At 48.5% G+C, this 17,058-nt stretch overlaps 1 protein-coding gene across 1 annotated transcript; it reads left to right on the plus strand.

Annotated features, from left to right (window-relative positions):
• The first annotated feature begins 1,974 nt into the window (after positions 1-1,974).
• LOC115615338 (DEP domain-containing mTOR-interacting protein-like) lies at positions 1,975-16,819 on the plus strand. Its single transcript, XM_030503417.1, has 9 exons — positions 1,975-2,213; positions 9,256-9,434; positions 10,976-11,099; positions 11,985-12,163; positions 12,774-12,959; positions 13,318-13,458; positions 13,781-13,851; positions 15,256-15,360; positions 16,537-16,819. Exons 1-9 carry the CDS (start codon positions 2,086-2,088, stop codon positions 16,660-16,662), a joined length of 1,239 nt encoding a protein of 412 aa, XP_030359277.1. The 5' UTR covers positions 1,975-2,085; the 3' UTR covers positions 16,663-16,819.
• Positions 16,820-17,058: the final 239 nt, after the last annotated feature.

Here is a 17,058-nt window from a genome sequence, read left to right on the forward strand (position 1 = left end):
AAGGGGAGCCTGTTCTCCTGCATTTATGGCATGGTGTGATCAGCAGGAAATGGGGGAGCCTGGATAGAAGGAGCCTTGTTGGTGCAGCCCACCGCTGCAGCGCCTGTTTGACTTGGACAGGAGCACTGAGACTGAGATGGGTTCAGCCCCACTAACTACACCACTGCTGCTCCTCTGTAAGCAGAGAGCCAGCAGTGATGCTGGCCAGAGGAAGAACAATGTACCTTCAGCTACAGCAGTGCCTTTACCCTGTGTTGCCTGTTCCTTCTTCAGCCTGGAGGAGAGAAGGCTCCGAGGAGACCTTAGAGCAGCTCCCAGCGCCTAAAGGGGCTGCAGGAAACCTGGAAGAGGGGCTTTGGACAAGGGCCTGTAGGGACAGGACAAGGGGGAATGGTTTTAACCTGCCAGAGGGGAGATTGAGATGAGCTCTGAGGCAGAAGCTCTTCCCTGTGAGGGTGCTGAGGCGCTGGCACAGGGTGCCCAGAGAAGCTGTGGCTGCCCCATCCCTGGCAGTGTTCAAGGCCAGGTTGGACACAGGGGCTTGGAGCAACCTGCTCTAGTGGAAGGTGTCCCTGCCCGTGGCAGGGGGCTGGAACTGGATGAGCTTTAAGGTCCCTTCCAACCCAAAAAATTCCCATGATTCCTTCTTGCTCTGCTCCTGGCTGTTTTCCCACTTTCTGTTTTCTCAGGCTCTGCTTTGTACTTGGCTACCTGGAGGTGGGCAGTGCACACCCTGGATGCTTGCACAGCAGTGCTGATGTCTCTCGTGGTGTCCTATGCAGGTGGGCAATGGTACCCTCTGTGGGAAGGCCTGTGCTGTGGGACACTGAGCTTGTTTGGGGGTGCCAAGGCTCTGTGGTCCCACGTGCCAGCTTGCTGCCGCCCTGGGATATGAGGGATATAGTCTCCCTGTATTTGGACCTTGGCCCTGGCCGCTATGTGCTGTGCTCCTGAGCTGGTTTGGTTGAGCAGTACTAAGGCATAGGGGGAACGTAAGCCTGGAAGTGTCTGCTGGTGCTGCTGAGGTACTGGCTAACCAGCTGCTGGCTGATGAATTACTGCTAAAGATGATCTAATTAAAGCCAGCATTTACTTTACTGCTGCTTTTTTACTGCTGTTTTATTAGGCTTCAAATTGAAGCAGAATCTCCTTAGCTGATAGGATTTCCTTCTCTTCCCTTGCCCCCATCTTCTCCAGGTTCTCTTTTGGTGGGTTTCCTCCCTCTTTTGTGTTTCTGAGGTTTGGGTGTCTATGCCAGGCAGTATTTTTCACTCCTGCTTTAAGTAATGGAAATCTAATTGCACATGCATCCGATAGTAATGATGGATGTAATTAACCATCTCCACAACCCAGTTCCTCTGCCTATTTCTTTGCTGAACACCACATTCAGGTCAGCTCTGGCATCTCAAATCATGGAAATGGCTGGTGGTACCTGGGGCAGGTATCAGTGCCTGGAGGTAGGTTTTAAAGCCTGTAGCGCCATACAAACAGCTTGCAACCAGACTCATCAGTGCCAGCTCTTGCTAATTACAGCCTGTGCTTCTCCATCCAGCCTCTGTGATGGCTGCTCGACAAGGAAGGGCTCAAGCAGCTCTGAGCCCACCTTTCAGCATGTGGTGGCCATGCTGTTGGATGCAGCTCCCTTTGGAAGTGATGGAGAGCCCTTAGGGAAGACGATGAGAAGGAGCCCCATGGTTTGCATTGAGGAACGGCCCATCTTGAACCCTTCAGGCAAAGTCACAACGTAAGGAAGTGCTTTGTCCATCTTACTGGTAATCAAACCACCCATCCCACAACCTGTGTGTGCCTGGAGCCTGCTGGAGTCACCAACACAGAGCAAGCAAAAGGACGCTGTCCCCTGGAAGCCGATCTGCACCTTCCCTGCTCCCAGCTGAAGCCCGGCTGGATACGAGCGGGTGAGAAACCAGGAAAGCCGGGATCAGATTGCAGCAGGCTCCTCCTCCAGAGACCACAGACAGGGAAGGAGAAGCAGGGAGCTGGAGCCAGCAGCTTCAGGCTGCACCTTGCCAGCCAGGCTGGGGACCACGCTGGGGGCCAGCATCTCCTCAGCCCGCATCCCATGGGATGCGCGGGGCTCCTGGCGCATCTCCCCACCTCCAGCCCGGCATGGAGAGCCTCAGCAGCAGCCTGAAGAAGAAAGCCACGGAGCAGCACTACAGGGCAGAGGTGATGATTGCTGGAGAGCAGCTGAGGTAGGAGGTGATGGGGCTCTCCAGGCTGGGGCAGGGCTGTACCCCCTTAGCAGGAGGCTCAAAGCTTTATCCTTGAGCAACCTCTTCCCACTATGTGCTGATGTCTCCCCCTCCCCGGTATCCGCTGGTTCTTCCTTCACCCACCAAACCAGTGGTGAACCAGATCCTTTCCCACGTTACCTCATCCTGCTGCTCCTCTCAGGGCATCTCCTGCCCTTCACCTCCAGGGGACTAACAGCGGGGTGCTGATGGCGATGGGGTGGTTTTATCCCTTTGCATCTTCCCCCAAGTGTGGAACATGATGTGGTTGCACCGAACTTCTATATATTTATAGTCCCGGTTCTTGTGCAGCTTCTGAGGTTTCGTTTCTTATGAATATAGAAATATATTCTATGCAAGAAAACCTGTATGGCTCAGAACATATGTTCCTTGTATATGTGGGGTCAGAACCCCCCCTTGCTTCTAAGCATACCTCTATAGGCTTTTCTAGCTCTTGAGCAGAGTTTGCTTGTTTGTATCTGGTGCCGCCCTGCTTTGGTTTAAAATGTGGGTGGAAAATAGGAACTATATCCTTGAATAACGTAAAGAGCCCAGGGCCCAAGTGTGCCAGCATCAGACTCATAATATTAGCTCAGTGTCGCTGTGTTGTCCGTTCTCAGTGAGTCATGTTAGCTTTAGCTTTGTTATTTGTACTGCATCAAGGATTGATAATATCAAGCTAAGGATTAGGGCCCCATCTTGAAAACACAGCTGATGTCCAAAGTGGCTGGGTTTTAAGTATATAGTGATGATTTAGCCACACTTGCAGCCTGTTATTCACAAGTATTACTGTCCTTGCTCCCAAAACTAAGTCTTTTCCTCATGGAGTGACTGGGAAAGCTGCCATTGGGCCTGGAGGCTGCATCAACCTTTCTGCCTTTGCAGGACTTGGAGCCCAAGTTATAAGCGAGGCTTTGAGACTGAGCTGAACTTTCTTATGCATTCTGCTATTTAACTGCTGAGGAGAAGCAGCAGCTGCTGTGAGTGATTTGCCTCATTTCAATTACACTGCAAGAGAGGTGAAGGTCTGATTTTTTCCACCATTTGGTGATTGTGACTGTAGGGGGGAGAAAGGGATACAATAAATCTGATTGTGAACAGCACTCTTCCAGTATACTGCACGCTATGGTTGTTCTTATAAGCAAGGTAAAGGCATAGTGCAAATGTTACACTGTTCTGAAAACCAATAATAACTCATTTTTTTTCCCTCCCAACATTTGTCTGGAAACTTCACTCCTCAGTGTGACTGCATCCTGAGCCTGTAAAAAGGATGCTAAAGCCTGAAGGGATGCAAGGTGTGTGCAGGGAGGGAATATCTTTCCATTAGAGTGACTGGGATAAAGCTGAATAGAAAACACAAAATGTGTGTGGTTTTGGGGGTACCCATCATCCCCCCCATCACAGCTGTAGTGCCCTGGGGCTTCCTGGTTAAAGAGCTCCCAAAATCTGGGAGTTTTCAGACCAAGCCTGTTGCAGCACATTGTAATCTTGAGTAGGAGCAAGCAGTTCAGTTTGTCACCCCAGGGTGAACCCAGTGCAGGTTATCTCTGCTGGAGGGGTGGTAGGAGGAGTGAGAAGCAGCTACAAGTGGAGAGATGAGGTGAGAGCTCTCACCTCGGAGGCTGGTGCGTGCTATAACCCTGATGCTGGGAGACTGGTGCTGTTTTGCAAACACCAAAGCACCAGGAGCAGACCTGATCTGCCTTTGGGCAGCCTCAACTGCTTTATGCCCCTGACCTGCTCCTGAAACACTTGAGTTCTTGCTTGTGTGCAGAGGAGCAGATGGATGTCACCCAGTGGGACTGCTCTCTCCTTCGGCTCCGTTTGGGTCTACATGTCATGGAAGGATCCCAGAGCACCCAGCGCTCGTAGTGTTGGAGAGGTAGGTCCTTTTGCTGGTGGCTGGGCACAGGGCAGTCACATCTGCTTTGGTCTGAGCAGGAGCCTGCTCCCAGTGCAGAAAGCCTGGAGGGAGCTGCTGGCCAGCACAAAACCCAGGGAGGGAGGTGAAGGGATGGACACCAACCTGCTGCTGGGCTCCTCCTTCCCCTGCAGCTCCTTTGGCTGAAAGGAGAATTGAGTGATGCAGAGCAAAGCACACTGTGAGTGCTCGAGTCTGCCTCTTGTGTTTTGGGGATCTTACAGCCTGGTGGGTGAGGACTATGTGATTTGAATGTTCCTGGATGCCCAATAGGTAGCAATGGGGAAACTGAGGCAGGGAGGTTGGGTGAGGTCAAGGCCACAGCAGACAGGGCAGGGCTAAACATCTGTGTTGTGCTCCCCAGCCGTTCCCCAGGTAAGGAATAAAGAAGCTTGTAAAGGAGCCTCACCATCTGCCCTGGCTCTGAAAGCCTCAATCAGCAAGTAACGTTGTTGTATCCACATAAACCCTCAAACATTTGTTTTTCCCTGTTCCCTGCTTCCTGCCCTGCCTCCCCACTCGTGCATTTAATCAAACAAACCTTTGCTCCGTCTTTACAGTTCTTTGGCTTCCCAGCAAGTTTGCAAATCCCTCTAAGTTTGCTTTGGCCGGAGGGATGAGTGTTCAGTGTCAGGATGCGTTTCCCAGCCAGAAATAGCTGCACAAGAGAGGGAATGCTCTGTGGGGATGGCTGAGAACAAAACAGTTCCTAAAGGAATTGAGGGGAGACTGGGCTTTGGGATGCCTGGGGGCAGGGCCCCTTCACTTCCATGGGGATGCTGCTTTCTAGCCCGTGGATGGGGGGGAAGAGGAGTTTTGGGTCTGAAGTTTCTCCCCATCAAATAGACAAAGATAATTGCCACTGATAGTTTGGTCTTGAGTTTCAGAGGGCTGTAGTCTCAGGCTTGTTCTTCACGTCATCTGCTGTTGGTCTTTTTGTTTCAGACCTATAAACTCACATGAAGATCACACTGGTTTTACGGGGGGTTGTTGTGTGTTCCTGGGAGCATTCTGTAATTAATCACTTCTAATTGCAACAAATGGCTTATCTGCATGGGGATATTCTGGAGCAGCTACCAGGCTTTGAATTCACACGCTGCTGTAACCTGAGTTGCTCAAGTAGAGACAAGCCCTTGTGCATTCTCTGCTGGGTGTATTCCTCATGGTCAAGTGAACCAGCTGTTCTCTAATAGCTCTGTTGAGCTGCATTAAATACTCTTAAACATAAATAATACTTAGGAAAGTTATGTCTTAGGCAGAAAATGTGAGAGGAAAAGTAAGGTTTTCTCCTGTGAGGAACTAAACTGTGATATCAGCCACTGTCTACAGCTGTCAAAGGTGCCCAGTGTTGTATTTGGATACTTAGAGACACTGGTACATGAAATGCTCACACTTTGATGCTCTAGAAATCGGGTTCATTTAAAAGTATGTGAATGAACATGCCAAAGTTTGTATTCCTGGCCTATAGCCTTTGGTCCACAGAGGATTTGGTGGTTCTCTGGTGAACTTGGAACTCTTGAAGTGGGGATGTCTTCCTGCAGGAAACGGGGGAGACTCCATGTGGCAGTCATCTGGTGGATGTTATTGAGAAGCCAAGACTCTATGATCAGAATGACCTTAAAAAGCTCAACATTAACTTTTCAGCTCTGGTGGAAGTGAGGACTGGGAAGGAGACTGGTGCTTGCTGGGGTTTCTTGCTGAGATTTGAGTCTTGTTTTCCTACACATGCGTTTAAATACAAGTAGGAAAACAAAACAGCTCTGCAGCACTTTAGGCTGCCACAGGCCTGCAGAGCTCCATCAGAATATACTGGTGCTTTTGCAGACTGGGAGTGCAGCAAAATGGGTTTTCTGAGTCTGTTTACAGCTTGAATGTGCCCTCGAAGCAGCTATTTTGCAGAAAAGCTGCTGTGGCTGTTGCTGCCTTTCACTGAATTGTTTGGTGGGTGGGTTGTTTGGAGTTGTTTTTCTGTAAAGAAATGAACAGGAAAGGTCCTTTGGGTGACGCATCTTTCCAGGGCCTGTTATTTGCACTTAACTGCTGTGGTAATGTGGAGTTAATATCGTTGAAAGATCCACCTCTGCATTTGAGATGCTCAAGGTCTGTTTACACGGGAAGGAGGTGATGGAGAGCACCCCAGGGAGATATTCTTGCTCCAAGCAGCCATGTGTGAGTTCTTGGTGCAGAGTAGCTTTTGCTTTAGGGATTGCTCTGGCTTTGTGCAGCTACAATACAGTAAAATAGCGAATTCTCAATACAAGAAATCCCTTTGCTTTGGCAAATGCCTCCGATTCAGACTCTGTTCTGAAACTGCATGATGCGAACATGCAGAAGTCATCAAGAGAGAAGCTCCTTGGGTTGTTTTCCAGCAGTGGACACCCATAACGCTGCTGGGAAGATGCTGATCTGCCACAAGAGCAGGGAAGTTGTGCTTGAAAAGGCTGAAGTGATTTAAACTCCATTCCCTGGAGGTTTGTGATTTGTTTTTCTTTCTTTGGATCTTTTTTTCTCTTCTATTTACACTGCTGTGATTCCCCCTTTCAACAAGGTTACATAGGATGAATAATGACGTCCTTGTAATGACCTTGGCAGAGGAACAATTTGGTTATCCAATGCATGTGAAAGCAGCTCACTGCTGCCAAGCGAGGAGTGTTTCGCAAGAGTCAATTCTCCTGTTCCAGCTAGCATTTTGTCCTTGAATTATTCTGCCTTTTTTATTCCCTCCCCCCCTTTGAAGAAGAAATGCATACATGGGGTAGGTTTTGGCATCTAGAAACCTCATAATATTGCATTGTGCATCCTTTTATCTTTTTTTATCTGGAAGCACAATTATATGCCCCTCGTTTTCATTGGCTTTGCTCTTGCAACATCATACATGGGCTGGTTTATAGAGGGTGTCAGCTCAGCAGCTGGTGTTATGTCCTTCTCTATCTGAAGGACAAAATTGGCCTCCTTGTAGTTGATGGGAAACAGTAAACAAGAGGAAAGCGAAAAGCCCACAAGGACACTGGAGCTGTGCATCTTCCCTGCCCCAGCTCTGCAGCAAGAGGGCAAACCTGTCCCTAATTCAGAGCAGCCCATGAAGGTCCAAGGCACTGCTGCTCCAGAGGTGCTTGAATGCCGCTTCATCCCTATCCTGGCAATTGTTCCCAGTTGAATAGCTTCAGAATAAGTGCATTTAAAACACAACAAAACAGTAATCCTGGGGTTTAGTAGTGTTGTTTGCTGAAAATCTGTTTTCTGTTCTTTTACCCCCCTCCCAACAAGATCTGTGCATTTTATGCAGTGCTCTGAAACACAATGGAAAAAAACTTATAGAGGAAATAGTATTTTCCCAACCAGTTTCAATTCAGGCCTTGTGTGATTATGGTCTGTGTTATTGTGAGTGAGTATACGTGTATGTGTGTGTATATATACATATGTATCTATGTATATATATAGTCTTTATAGAGTCCTGCTGGCTCTAGATAGCCACAGAATACTCTTGCTACAAGTCTTATCTCTACCAAACACACCTCTAAAGTGACATCCCACTTGTATTATGAAGGAAATAAAGCATATGATAAATGACTTTGTCTTCTCCCATGGCTGGGGCATGGCAGGGTGGCAGCCTCTCTGTTGCAGTTGCTGCTGACTGTGTCTGATTGCGTTTTGACAGTGGACCATAAAAATAGCAGGCAGCTGCCTGTGGGCTGCTCTTTTCATGTAAAATCCATGTGCAGAACTGTGGGAATGAGTCTTCCAGGAAAAGAGAATAAAATACTGAATATAGATGTCTGTGTTAAAGGGAGGCCTGTCAAAGGAGGAGCTGGGTCTGCATCAATCTTTGGGTTAGTATTTTAGTTACCAGGAAGGTCTGAAAATACCTGTAAGGTATTTGGCTCGTAGTATCCTCAGCATTATTTATACAACCAATTACAACTCTTCATCAAACAAAAGGTTTTATCTTAAGGCTTTTGAGGCTCTAATATTTGTAAATCCTACAATCTAGGATAATCTGTTAGTATCTGATAGATCTTTAGGATATTTAAAACTTCCCGTGGTGTCTGAAACTGTTGTTCACATAACTTCTTCAAAAGGAATAAAAAGAATAAAAGGCTCCACATAAAGCAAGGCTGCAGTGATCGGTGCCTTTGTAAAATAGATTGGCCCAGGGCAAAACTGAATTGAAATGAATAGTCTGAAACCAGGAACATCTTGGAGTTCCAGAGGAGATGTTTCATTACTGTCTCTGAGCCTGCTGCATGCACTGGGCACTTTCCAGGGTTAGTATTTGGGAACAGTCATGACTACAGGGCAAAAGTTTGGCTCCTGGACAGATCTCCTGCCAAGCTGGGTTGGCTTTGGCTTGAACACATAAGAGCTCTGTGCCTTGTGGCTTGCTCAGTTGTAAAGGTCCTTTTAAAAGTCAAAGCTGTGCTCACTTGAGTAACCTTCACCCTTATGTATCTTTCCATCACAGTCACAGTCTCGCCATAACATCAAGGTTTTCAGGACAGGATGGTGGTTGCTTTGGTAAACTCTGTCCCAGTCTATCCCAGTTTGAATGAAAATGTCAGGACTGTTGCCCACTGTTGGATTAGTGGGTACATGGATTAGTAGGTAGTGCATGGGTTTTGCCTGGCATATGCAGAAGAAATGAGAGATCCCCTTACTGCTCCCACTCTGAGCTGTGTCTAAGACTTTGTCCTGGGCGCATCTATGTTCCTGCTTTCACGGTGATGGGGAAGGAGAACTAGACACAGAATTGTGCCAAGATGACAAATATGTGTACTAGTGTTTGTTTTCCCTGTGTTTTGGCCTTTCTTCACCAGCTTCAGTTAGCTGCCAGGTATATTTTAGAGGCTCATTTAGAGCAAAAAGACACGTATGGTCCAGACTAAGACCTACGTAGTGGTAAGAGGAGACAAGGGGATGATGGAGAGACTCCTTAGGTTTGACTGATGCAGTCTTTGTGAAGCCAAGGCCTTGGTTGAATTTATAAGTCACTGGGTGCTTGCCAGAAGTCCCAAATCATCAGTGGCTGGGATGTTAGACCTAAATTCCCCTGTATCACCACTTCTGCTCAATCTTTCTCTCTAGGCTTCGCCTCCATGATGGGAAGCTCATAAAGGACAGACGTTACCATCTCCGAACGTACCCAAACTGCTTCGTGGCCAAGGAGCTCACGGACTGGCTCATTGACCACAAAGAAGCACCAGACCGAGAGACGGGCATCCGCCTCATGCAGAAGCTGATGGACCATTACATCATCCATCACGGTGCGTGGGTTTCTCTGCTCCCCAGGGAGGTAGCCGTGTATCTGGTCACCATGTATATCCATCAGGATATGGAAGCATGGTCAGGCCATATTCATGACCCTCCTATTGGGTGAGGGCTCCTGGAGAAGCTGAGAGATGACAGGCAGGCATGAGGCTATATGGGGTTGGATCTGTGTTGCTTTAGGGGGTGTTCCAGTTCCCTGTCCCTCAGATAAGGGACTTGGGCTCTGCACTGGTAAAAGAGGAAGAAGTGGAAGCTGAATTATAACACATGCTTCGCATCTGCAGGGAAATCCATTTTTTTACGGTAAGATCCCAATGATGCTCAATTTCCCCATCCATGCTGAGGTGGGGATAAGCAGGGGTGTGGAGTCCACATCACTCGAAGCAAAAAGTAATCGGGTGCCTGTAAACCTGGGGCTGAAGCAATCCTATAGGAATGCTTCCCTTGGGATTTGTGTGATGCCACTTCTTCCTTTTAAAGATTATTTGGAGCTTTCAGCAGTTTTGGCTTAACTCAGGCCATGCGCTGTAGTCTGTCACTGAGCTGCAGAGCAATTCCCAAGGTCCAGCCCTTGCTCCTGATAGAACAACAGGAAACAAGGGCTTCAGATTGGCAAAGAGCTGCTGCTCTCCGTGTGACTTTCAGGCTTAATCAGGAATGAAAGTCCTGGATTATCAAAAAGGGCTGGAGCAGCACTACCCTCTCTGGGAAGGGTTGGAGCTGAGCTTTGGGGCACGAGCATGGAGTTGGGTGGTAGTTATAGAGGATACAGCTGAGGAGACAGGGGCAGATGACAACCATACCAAATCCAGCCTCTTCTCTAGAAATAGCTGCCTTTGACCACTGCAATGCAGACACTCCGTTACCATCTGCTGCTTGCTGAGGTTAATGCCCTTTACATTAAGCTGCCTTGAATAAAAATAAAGGGCTGCTGTGCTTTATCACGAAAGCATGAAGCTGAAGCAGGAAGTTCTCAGTTAACCATTAACACCCAAACCTGGTTATTTTTCCATCTCTCCAGCCCACAGTTTCTAATCAATCCATTAGTTAATTAAAGCTGAGCAGACCGGGTGCCAGTGCTGCTTTGATTGCTTATCGCGGACGCGTCCCTCCTGCTTCTGTGATAACTCCTGGCAGGACACAGAAGTTGACTTTCCAGCTTGCCTTGTGAGCCGTTGTTTTTGTTAGTCCTGTGGAAGCAGGGCTCCTGGTTACCTGCAGCACTAAGTGCTCTGCAATGGGCTGTCTAAACTGTTTGCCCTCTTCTCTGCTGGGATCCAGGAGATGGTAATCATCTCGTGAGGATCATTGTGCTGCCTCTGAAAGGTCTGATGTTGTTTTATTACATGCTGGAAACACATTGAAATCACTCTTCAAATAACAAAACCACTTTGGTTTCCTGTGAGCACTGACCTGTAAGGTTTTTGTGTTCAATTCCCAAATGCAATGACACCTGAATCGTGGCTTTTGGAGTTAAGAAGATGCAAACTTCCACCTTTTAAAACAACTGTCTTTCCCTGCTCTGAACTCCTTTCAGTCTGTGACGAGCACTCGGACTACAAGGATGCCAAGCTGCTGTACCGCTTCCGCAAGGATGATGGGACTTTCCCTCTCACTAAGGATGTGAAGGTGTTCCTGAGAGGACAAAGTCTTTATGAGAAGTACGTGAGTCCTTCCCCTGCAACACAACTCTCAGCAATGAGCGTTGGGAGTGCACTGTGCTGTCTGTGCTTGCTGATAATGCTCTGCAGATGGGAGCCACAGCTACAGCTGGCTTTTCTCTTCCTTCTCTGTATGCTGTGGCATAGCGTTGGGAAATGCTGTTTCCTGAGCCTTGTCACAGCTACAGGACAACCAGTTTCTTTGGGCTGGGGCAAGAGCTGTGCTCTGAACTCAGGGATGCTTTTCAGGGCTCCAACTCAAGCACAGGTTCTGGGATCTGGTACCTAGGGAAGTGCTGAGGTCCAGTCTGCAGTTTCCTGGGATGGATATATCCAGTGGCCATTCCCAGTTCTTCTTGGAATGTTTTCTTTGTGTGGATTGTTCCTGGTTCGGGTGCTGGTTTCGGTCCCTCCCTGCCCCTCTGCAGATGTGCTTCCCTGTGCTTTGCTTTTGCTCTGCAGCTGCAGCGTGGGACTGGGGAAAAGCATCCAGCGCATCTCACGGCTGAGCCCGCTGCACCCTCTCGTGGAGACACTGGATTTAGCTCTCCCATATGCTACAAACTGAATATGTGCTCGCTGAAACACACCTTCTCCATCAATTTGGACTACCTGCCATTCGTTGCACGCATTCAGTTACTTGCTTTGCTTTCCCTGCGGTCTTTAGCTGAGGTCGCAGCCGAACTGGTCCAGCTGAAGCTGCTTCCTCCGTTGGGATGAAGATTTATGCTGCAGCTCTGCACTTCTCCCTCGCTCCCAGGCAGCAATGTTTTGGCTGTAATGCTTTGCCTGCTTCCCTTGGCCTTGCTTCATCTGGCTGCAGCTCTCATATGGGGTGACAGGGCTATAGAGCATCACGGGAGCCTTGTTGCACCTCTGTGCCAGGCTGGTGAGTGTGGAAGAGTCATTCCTGAAGGTGAGAGAGGAGAACTCAGTGAAGTACCAGAGGACTTTCCTGGGCTGCGAGATGATCGACTGGCTGGTCCAGGAGGGAGAAGCAGAGAACCGAAAGGAAGCAGTGGAGCTGGGACGGGCGCTGCTGGAGCATGGGATCATCCAGCATGGTGAGATCCATGGGCTAGAGCCGGGATGGAAAGTAAGAGATGAGTGTACTTGTCAAGGCTGTGTTAGAAACAAATCCCCATTCATGGCATGCAACAAGTGCTGGTCAAGTGCCCACTTAGAGATGGCAATGGGGCCTTTTAGTTCTATGTTTGGAGCTGGTGACCTTTGAAATCGGAGCAATCTTCCACCACCCCAAAAGCTTTGGGTTGAAATCTGAGCTATTGCACTTCAGTCCTTCAAAGCCTCCGGCCGCGGGGCTGGGTTTGGAGGGCTGGGTTGTGAGGATGAAATGTCCAGCTCTGCTTTGCTGGGGATCATATCCGTCTGCAGGAATTAACCTTTCCATTCAGAAGGCAGGGAGTGCTCTGAATGTCTTGGGACAGGGACATGTGGAGCGCTGTGACTCAGTGGTGCACCCCTGGGAGGTGACATCTCTTGGGGACGTGGCCCTGCTGTTCCTCTGTCCCTGCAGGTAGCATTCTCAAACAGGCAGAAAACCTGTAATAGAACACAGGGGCATTAAAAGCAATTCATCTGGGTCCCTCGGTGTATTTACTATACATGTTTCACAGCCCCTCAGCCTCTCCCTCCTCCCTTGTTCTCTCCTAGTCTCCAACAGGCATCACTTCTTTGACAGTGACCTCCTCTACCAGTTCTGGATCAACTTTCGGCGGAGGCGCCGTCTCACAGAGTTACTCAATGAGAACTCTTCTCGTGCCCTCTCCGAGAGCCCGGACAGTCCCTTCTGTCTTCGCAAGCTCAACCCGGAGCCAGGCAACACCAGCTTTCTCTCTGGTAATTGGGATGTGTTTGTGGAGGGGCGCGAAAGCAAGGATTGCATTACCAGAGTGTCCTAGAGCTGAGGTACAGTGCGTTCCTCCAGGCATCCCATGGAGTGACCACCCATCCCACTGGTTTGTGGTGGATGTAGTGAGCAGTGGCAGCCTCTACCACAGCTCCCCATCCCAGGAAAATAACTCATCTTACATCAACTGTTGATCTTTCTTTGAAGCTAGTTTTGTTCTTTCTAAGCTCAAATGCCATCCTCAAAGCGTGCCCACATTTCAGATGCGGGTCAGGCTGGTGGGGGAAGTTTGTTATTTTAATCCATTCTGTTCCTTCCTTGGGTAATTGTTATTTCTGCGTCTTTCAGTTCAGACCAACAAGGAGATCAAGATTGTCTCAGCAGTTCGAAGGAGCAGCATCACTTCCCTTGCTGGAAACTCCAACCCCTACTTCAGCACTACTCCAACGCTGGTATTCCCTCCCGTGGCTGAGTGCAACCCCAAATCAGGTCTGGGCTCCTGCATTGCCCTATCCTTGCACATCTATTCCTTCATGGCACAGGCTAGCTTGAGCCTCAGGTCCAAATGCAGTCGCTGTTGGCGTGGTGACTTGCAAGAGGAGAGGTTTAGCCTCACCTCTAAGGCTGGATGTGGAAAGTTGTGCAAGTGTTTTGGAACACATTGAGATGAATGCAAAGATTTCTGTGGGCAGTAACTGTGGCTGGTTCTAATATCTGTTCTTCAGCCCATGGTGACCCCCAGGCTGCCTTGTTATGCACTTTATTGTATGAACCCCTTGATTGTGATAGGATCTGTCACCTTCTGCTCTAGTGTTAAAGAGACCCGTCACTAACGAAGAGCTTCTGTCCCCCGGGGCCCCCTACATCAAGAAAACACTGACTGTAAGTGACCCTTGCAATGGTATTGCTAATCCAGCAGCACTGAGCTCTCTGACAGCTCTTTGATGGCTTTCTGTATACCTCTCTGACCCCTGTGTGCTGAAACTCTGATTGCATGTCACATCATCACAGCTTCCTTGGTGAGTCTCAGTGGGTTGGTGTCTTCAGATAGTCCTGTGGGTGAAAACACGTGAAGCCTCTGCTTTAGTTTAATGTGTATCAAAGGGGTAGATCAGGAAAGAGACTGTTTCCTGGACAGAAAAATGCCCATTTGTGTTTCATCCAGTTCCATGCAAACGGTAGCATTGATAAGTCTTGTGACAGTTGAGACTTTGACACTCATCCTCTATGTCACACAGACTCATGCACAGCTTCAGTGTTCCTGCTGTAGATCAGATATGTTGATATGATCCATCAGCATCTGATGGAGCAGCACTGACCGGAGAGCATCCGAGGGCCACACTTGCCTTTCTTACAATGGGCTTTTGTCACGGACAAAATGGACATGCTGCAGAATCTCCAGGATGCTGCAAACAACATGAGTTGGTGGCTTTTGTTTTTCTATGGATTTCTAAAGCTATAGGACTGGTCAAGGCAGGGATGGTGGGTGCTGGGTGTGGATGTCGCAGGACAGTTCCTGCCCTGCGGATCCTATTGTGCTTGTTTGCTTTTGTGTGGAACTTCTCAGCCCTTTCCTGACTGCCTTTGAGTGGGGAATGTCCCAGTGGCCAGGGTAGGAAGCATGAAGGCTGTCTTGCCATGCTGGTTGGACACAAGTAGTGCTACAGAGGAGCTGTGGAGCAGGTTCCTACATTAACTGTGCTGCAGAAATTGATGGGAAGGAGCAAGAAAAATGAAGCTGGTGATTAGTGTGGCATGTATGAGGACGTGCCGTTTGTTCTCCTCCTGAATGCTCTTGCCCTGCCCTTCAACTCTGCCAGCCTGGGCCCTTCATGGCTCATTTCCTTCTGCTTAGCTGTGCAGTTGCTGTTATTTATTTATACGGGTGATGTGCAAAGTCCTTGGGGAATTCCTTTTCTCTTTTAGTCACATCAGATGGCCTCGGTATTACAGGAAATGGGCTACTTCCATCCTGGAAATGCTGCCCTGTGCCAAGGAAAAGGCACCGTGTGCATGCTCTGGAAATATTCTCAATGTGCTCTTGGTGCATGCCTGCACTTCAGCCTCATGCTGCCTGCGCTTCGCTCTTCTGCACTTGCTGGCAGAGAATGTTAATCAGAGAGCAATTAATCTATGGTTCTGCATCTCACTTGGTGCACAGCCCGTTCTCTCCTGCCCATGACAAGTTAAGATCATGAGCAGAGCTCTCCATCTCACTAGCAACTGTTGCATTTCCTGTCTCCAGCCCATTCCTTGGCTTTTAAAACCCTTTTCTTCTGCTTGTAGATTGTGGGGGATGCGGTGGGCTGGGGTTTTGTGGTCCGAGGAGGAAGACCTTGCCACATCCAAGCAGTGGACCCAGGAGGACCCGCTGCTGCTGCGGGGATGAAGGTACTTCTTACTTATGGTGCTTTAAGAGGAGGCAGGACTCATATGCTGTTGCTTTTTGGGCTGAACACAAACACATCCTCTGTGATAATCCCACCTCCTGCAGTGGAGATGAGTCAGACCGAGTCGGCACGTGGAGCTCTGGCAGTGCTGTGAGGCAGAGGGGAGGATGCTCTGCAGGCAAAGTGCCCTCTTTGTGGTTGCTCAGTGTTGGATTTGCCTTTTGCCAGGGCAGCACAGGGGCTGTGGGTAGCTGAAACTGGAAAACCTCTGTCAAAACTAAGCTGTCCCTGTGGCAGACTTTGGAGCTGTTGAATCTGTTTGAGCTCCAAAAAACAAAGTGAAGAATTCCCATGTCAGCTCCAGTAACTGCACATAACCCCAGTGGAGCAGGGAAGGAGCAGAGCTTTATCCCCCATCACCTGCTCTCCCGGCAGAGATGTAACACATTTTGTGTTTCTCTGCTATTAAGGATGTAGTTCTTCATGGAGCTATTTTCCATGTACACAAAAGCTTAACCTTATACTGGTGCCTTGATTTGATTCATTAAATAACTTCAAGTATTTCCAACTCAGGTGAAATGAATTGAGGTCTTGAAGCTCATTTTAGACCCAGGCACGTTTGGGGTTTGTGTGTTGAGTTTTAAGCATGAATGAAAGAAGTGTTGAGCTTCACAGTTCCCTATAAAACCCCCAACAGTGTGGGAGTAATTTCTACAAGCTGATGTAAGTCTGAAGTCACATGGTTATTTGGAATAATGGGATTCTTCAGAGGCAGAGTGTGACTCCTTGTTTGCTTCAGGCAGGATTGGAAGGGGGTGGATGAATTTGTTTCATTTACTCAAGAGCCCAGTTAATTTCTCCTTACCTAATCTCATTTGCTCCCAAATTGCTCATGTTAATATTGTGCCTTATTTCCATCTGTGAAGTGAACCACTGCTCATAAATGAGTCTTTTTCTCTTTTAGCTCACAGTCTAAATCCCTTTGGCCCTATTTTTTTGTGATACAGTGCTTATAGCACAGTGATTATTAGTGTGGTTTATGGAGTGGTAACGCTTTAGGGTTTACAGGGGTTTGTAGCAAGTTATTTGTGTTGCAGCCTTTGGGTCTAGTCAGTCACAGTCAGGAGCTGCCATGAAGACATCGGATGAAGGCAACCAGCCCTTCCTCTCCTTGCAGGTGTGCCAGTTTGTGTTCTCAGTGAATGGGATGTACGTGCTGCATCTGGACTATCAGACCATCAGCAGCCTCATCATGACAGGACCACGAACTCTCGTGATGGAAGTCATGGAAGCTGTTGAATGAGCAAAGGAGTCTTCATCCCACCACTGGAAGGGCAAGATACTCCATTGAGCAAGGAGGGACTGTGGGGAGGGACCACGCTTGACCATGCACTGTGAAATGTTAGCCAGGCAGTTTAATATATTTTCAAATAAACACATTCTAGTGGACAAGTCTCAAATTTTGATGTTGAAATATTTGGCTCTATCTGATCTTGAGAAGGTCAAACCTCTTACAGCCCCTTTTCAATGCCAATGGGAGCGTTCAGCACATGAAACCAAGCCTGAGAATAAGCCATTCACCCAACCAAGCTGCCAGGCAGGTGGCACAAGCAGGTGAGCAGCAAGAAGTTTGGTACCAAGCAAGTGAGTATGTCTGAGCTGCCCTGAGCTGTCTGTGCAGTCTACCAAGAACACAATG

Source organism: Strigops habroptila, chromosome 13 (assembly GCF_004027225.2).
Source record: "Strigops habroptila isolate Jane chromosome 13, bStrHab1.2.pri, whole genome shotgun sequence".
NCBI lineage: Eukaryota > Metazoa > Chordata > Aves > Psittaciformes > Psittacidae > Strigops > Strigops habroptila.